This window comes from Hyperolius riggenbachi, chromosome 6, assembly GCF_040937935.1.
Source record: "Hyperolius riggenbachi isolate aHypRig1 chromosome 6, aHypRig1.pri, whole genome shotgun sequence".
Classification (NCBI taxonomy): domain Eukaryota; kingdom Metazoa; phylum Chordata; class Amphibia; order Anura; family Hyperoliidae; genus Hyperolius; species Hyperolius riggenbachi.
Window position 1 is genome coordinate 296,586,151 of NC_090651.1, and position 6,000 is coordinate 296,592,150.

Here is a 6,000-nt window from a genome sequence, read left to right on the forward strand (position 1 = left end):
TCAGCATATGGTTATATGCACACAGCCCAAATAGAAAGCTGCCTGAAAATAGTGTTTTCTCTGTGGCAGAGCCGGGACAAGGTCCTCCAGCACCCAAGGCTGAGACACCAAAGTGTGCCCCTCATCCCTCCCCCCAGCCGCCACACACTGATTGCTACTAGACTAAGAGGTGCCCCAGGGCCCCCAACACCTTAATCTCTCGTTATCTGGCTTGCAGTCACTGCCATGTATCCATGTATGCCTTTTCTTATTTCTCTCTGCTTCAAACACAATAGAGTAATGATAGCTGAGTGAGCTGTGCGCCCCCTCCTACACTGCGCCCTGAGGCTGGAGCCTCTCTCTCCTCTGCCTCGGCCCGGCACTGCTCTGTGGAGAGTTACTTGTAGCCACCTTGATCCTCACACATAACAGCCTTACAGTGGAGGAAATAATTATTTGACCCCTCACTGATTTTGTAAGTTTGTCCAATGACAAAGAAATGAAAAGTCTCAGAACAGTATCATTTCAATGGTAGGTTTATTTTAACAGTGGCAGATAGCACATCAAAAGGAAAATCGAAAAAATAACCTTAAATAAAAGATAGCAACTGATTTGCATTTCATTGAGTGAAATAAGTTTTTGAACTCCTACCAACCATTAAGAGTTCTGGCTCCCACAGAGTGGTTAGACACTTCTACTCAATTAGTCACCCTCATTAAGGACACCTGTCTTAACTAGTCACCTGTATAAAAGACACCTGTCCACAGAATCAATCAATCAAGCAGACTCCAAACTCTCCAACATGGGAAAGACCAAAGAGCTGTCCAAGGATGTCAGAGACAAAATTGTAGACCTGCACAAGGCTGGAATGGGCTACAAAACCATTAGCAAGAAGCTGGGAGAGAAGGTGACAACTGTTGGTGCGATTGTTCGAAAATGGAAGGACCACAAAATGACCATCAATCGACCTTGCTCTGGGGCTCCACGCAAGATCTCACCTCGTGATGTGTCAATGGTTCTGAGAAAGGTGAAAAAGCATCCTAGAACTACACGGGAGGAGTTAGTGAATGACCTCAAATTAGCAGGGACCACAGTCACCAAGAAAACCATTGGAAACACATTACACCGCAATGGATTAAAATCCTGCAGGGCTCGCAAGGTCCCCCTGCTCAAGAAGGCACATGTGCAGGCCCGTCTGAAGTTTGCCAATGAACTCCTGAATGATTCTGTGAGTGACTGGGAGAAGGTGCTGTGGTCTGATGAGACCAAAATAGAGCTCTTTGGCATTAACTCAACTCGCTGTGTTTGGAGGAAGAAAAATGCTGCCTATGACCCCCAAAACACCGTCCCCACCGTCAAGCATGGGGGTGGAAACATTTTGCTTTGGGGGTGTTTTTCTGCTAAGGGCACAGGACAACTTAATCGCATTAACGGGAAAATAGAGCCATGTATCGTGAAATCCTGAACGACAACCTCCTTCCCTCTGCCAGGAAACTGAAAATGGGTCGTGGATGGGTGTTCCAGCACGACAATGACCCAAAACATACAGCAAAGGCAACAAAGGAGTGGCTCAAGAAGAAGCACATTAAGGTCATGGAGTGGCCTAGTCAGTCTTCGGACCTTAATCCAATAGAAAACCTATGGAGGGAGCTCAAGCTCAGAGTTGCACAGAGACAGCCTCGAAACCTTAGGGATTTAGAGATGATCTGCAAAGAGGAGTGGACCAACATTCCTCCTAAAATGTGTGCAAACTTGGTCATCAATTACAAGAAATGTTTGACCTCTGTGCTTGCAAACAAGGGTTTTTCCACTAAGTATTAAGTCTTTTATTGTTAGAGGGTTCAAAAACTTATTTCACTCAATGAAATGCAAATCAGTTGCTATCTTTTATTTAAGGTTATTTTTTTCGATTTTCCTTTTGATGTGCTATCTGCCACTGTTAAAATAAACCTACCATTGAAATGATACTGTTCTGAGACTTTTCATTTCTTTGTCATTGGACAAACTTACAAAATCAGTGAGGGGTCAAATAATTATTTCCTCCACTGTACGTGCAGTTTGATGACCAATCCTGCAATTGATGGACACTGCTACACTGGGGATGAAACATCTAAGAACTGGATAGTCTGGATTATAGCCAGTGTTTAATAGTAGTGCATCCTTAGTGGTGGCCACCTGTGTGTGTTGGTTGTGTCAGTGTATCTGAGTGCCACATCAGCTGATGTTATTTTTATACGGCCGTTTTTCCCTTTTTTGGGGGGGACAAGGGTTGATCATCATGGTTGTATTTATAGAATTTCAATAAAGCCTTGTCTGTTTCTAAGAAGACACTTTGGGGTTCAATCCTTTTGTAGACAGTGCGTAGCCTTCCCAAGGTGGCTCCCCCATACAGTATATTGTGGGGTGTTACAGACACATTATTGGTCACTGCGCTCCCCATTACATATTTTGTCAGGGAGCCTAAGGCAGCATCCCCCTCCAAATAATCAGTGACTTCCCCCATTAGGTACTCCTCTCCAGTTAGGTTACCCATACACTACGATGATTTTCCGTTGAAATACAGCAGGTTCGATCACTGTGATCGTATCTGCTGTGAAAACTTTAACGCAAATGTTGACCGATTTCCACCCGAAATCGATCAATTCAGTTAATCTGTCCAGGCGGAAAAAATTGCTGGTGGGTCTGGAGCATGTCATTAGCGGAGTTTGACACAGCGACGACCGATGCAGCAATACATTAACTTTCCGCCGGCGCGAGTCCCTGGGTCCCGAAGTTCAAACAGTAGAAAAACTTCCGCTTGTCACAGAACGGGTCAGGAAGTGAAGAGGAGACGGAGGAGGACGCTAGAAGAAGGGACAGCATGGACCCGGGGACTCGCGCCGGTGGTCAGGTGATGTATTGCGGCTGGCCGGGAGAGCAGGGTGGCAGCGGCAGTTCCACAGGTTGTGAATTGATTTCATGCTGAAATCGGTTCAAAATACTGTATGTGTGCAGTGTATGGGCAGCCAATAGATCCCTCTCTGATCAGACCAGTGTATGGCAGCCTTTAGTCAGTGAGGCAACATTCCCTCCATTGTGCAGCCCCCCCAAATAAGGAAAATGACAAGGATAAAGAGTCAGTCTTGTAGCTCTCACATAGACATTTCACCACATGAGTACTACAGTTAGTAACAGCCCAACTAATTATGCAACATCACCTCAACACCCACTCCAGATTGTAAGTGACCCCCATTAGCTGGACAAACAATTCCTAACCTATCCAGGCCAAGCCGCATTGATCCGTCACTCCACCCTGATTTCTCTGATGTCCAACTTCAACCATGGCTGCCGGGAATAAATGTTAACTGGTAGGTAACACCGCTGAATTGTTTATCAATTTGCAGTTGCATTACCTGATGGCACATCACAAAGAATGGGTATGCATGTCAAGGCACCCCTGGGAGGTGCTCGAGGTACACAGAGTTTGAGAACCCTGCTCTATGTGATCTGATATGAGACAGGTGAGGGTTGCAAAGTTTACAACCTAATAGAATTTGTTTTAAAGATTTCCAACCCAGATTTGGTGGATCACACAGGTTCTCCACTGCTCTACTACCTTTCGCAAATCAGAGCCAAGCAATGCATCCGATTGGACACTATGGAACCTCTGGCCAATCGCTATTTCTGTTTACATTGACAACGGCTAGTCAGAGGCGGTGCATACTTCTGAGTAGAGAAAACACTGATGCTGAATCAATACTGCTTCTTGTCATGAGCACTGCATTGTCATAAAATGCAGCATTATGTATCACTACAAGAGAGTCTATAATTGGGGCTCTTTCACACTAGAGGCTGCAGTAGAAAAGGCTGAAACTCTGCCTTTTGCTTAACGCCAATACATAGCGTTTTCAAAGCGTTTTACAGCTCATATGAAAACGTCCTTTTTTTCCCTTTAAAAATAAGTCAACAAGTCAGCTGTAAAACGCTTTGAAAGTTGGCGGTTTCCATTGACTATCATTGAAACGTGAAAAGCCAACTTCGGCTGTAAACAGCTTTGAAAAAGCTCCGGGGAGCTTCAAAGCGCAACGCCCAAAAAAGCTGCTTTAGGTGTGAAAGGTAAAAGTCTATGTACTTTTATTTTACCTTGGAAAACGCCAACTATGGTCTTGGCTGTAAAACGCCGAAACTAGCCTCTGGTGTGAAAGAGCCTTAAAGAGAACCTGAACTGAAAATAAAAAGTCAAAATAACCATACACAGGTCATACTTACCTCCTGTGTAGTCTACTCCTCAATCTCTTTCTCCTCTCCTGCGTCCCATTTGTCCACTGTGATCAATGGAATTCTCTGTCCTCCATTTTAAAAACGGCCTTTACCCCATAACAGCTTCCTGGTCAGCACACTGTTAAACTGTGATATCTCCCACTTGAGCCATAGCACATGCACATTCAGTTTTAACTGACAGTTGCTGATAAATAACTGACAGCAACTGGTATATTTCAGTTCTGACAAAATATTGTCAGAACTGGAAGGGATCGCTGTAAGAAGAAAATTGTCAGATTCTGCGAGGAACTGACGGAGAGCTTAGTATGTAATATTCATTTGCAGCTACGTCATGTGTTTATTTTAAATAATTTTACTCGCTTCAGGTTCCCTTTAAGACTCAGACCAACTGTCACCTTCAGTGTGGAGCAGTTAACAACAGACATGATCTATCTTGATTGTTTTGGTTATCACTTTGATACTGGTAGTATACAGGCACCCCATGTCTTCTGCACTCATGAAAACACAAGGGACAAACACTCAACCATAGTGGAATTATTTGGATGATTGCTTTATCCCAGGGTGCTGCTCTTTCCTCTCTTCCCCTTTCCCCTCTCCATGTGACAGCGAGAATACTTGTTTGAACTGTAGTGAATATAACATAATGAATAAAATAGCTTATATTTTACAATATTATTTTATAGATTATTTAGTCAGTGTTTGCCCATTGTAAAATCTTTCCTCTCCCTGATTTACATTGTGAAATGTATCGCTGGTGGTGACATCTTTAGTTCTGCCAGGTGATCTGTACGGAATGTTCTTTACTGAGAGGTCTATGCACAGAGGGAGATGCTGCTTGCTTGGCAGTTGGAAACAGACATTATTTCGCACAATGCAGTGAGGTTCACAGACAGCAATCGGTGAAGACCATGGTCCTGACATCACAATGTGGGAGGAGTTTCACCATAATATAAGCCATACAGACACCTCCTGATGATCTATTCGAGAAAAGGTAAAGACTTCTCTTGGGAAAGAGGGTATCAGCTGCTGATTGGAATGGAGTTCAATCCTTGGTTACAGTTCCTCTTTAGCAGCTGAATCCTGATTAGTTGTGCTGAGCACCTGCACCAAGTCTCAATAAATTCCTACTCAGTACAGCGCCACAGAATAGGATGATGCTATATTAATCATCCATAAGAATAAATCAGCCTTTTTGTTGATGCTTGGCAAGTTGGCAACACATAAGAAGACAGTCGGGGCTCACAATCTGCAACTATCATTTATAACAAGTGGTAAGATTACACAGAACCGTGGGAGAGTAAATACCTCTACATACAACACACAGGTGTCAAACATCAGATACAAGTCTTACGAAGTTTAGCAGACTTTCTGTCACTTCTTACCGGAGTCACTGAGTTACTTCTCCCCATCCATTCTGTGGCCACATTCTTCTGTAATAACAGCAGGTTCTTGCTTTGCTTCCATCTGAGCTCTGGCTGCATTGTTATGCTGTCACCAGCCAACGTGCATTAGTGCACTAAACATGCCAGTGTAGGAATTCTGGAGACTATTGTTCTAGTTATCTTAGCTGCTCCCACAAGGAAGTCAGGTGCTAATAACTTTGAGCCAATCAGGGATTGGGCTTGCCCTTTCAGTCAATAGGCAGAACCCTGTATTTATTCTTGCGTAAAGACTCATGTAAGGTAGTAAATCACTTTCTTCACATGAGATTAATTGACGAGAAAAATTGTTCACATAATTGGCAGAGTATTATGAGGAGTA

At 43.7% G+C, this 6,000-nt stretch overlaps 1 protein-coding gene across 1 annotated transcript in view; it reads right to left on the reverse strand.

The window, feature by feature from the left end:
* The window catches only part of TRPM4 (transient receptor potential cation channel subfamily M member 4), a 161,155-nt gene extending 155,382 nt beyond the window's left edge, over positions 1-5,773 (reverse strand). The window contains exon 1 of the mRNA XM_068241123.1: positions 5,622-5,773. Within this exon, the coding sequence (XP_068097224.1) occupies positions 5,622-5,720 (99 nt within the window). The 5' untranslated portion in view covers positions 5,721-5,773. The remainder of the gene's footprint in view (positions 1-5,621) is intronic.
* Positions 5,774-6,000: the final 227 nt, after the last annotated feature.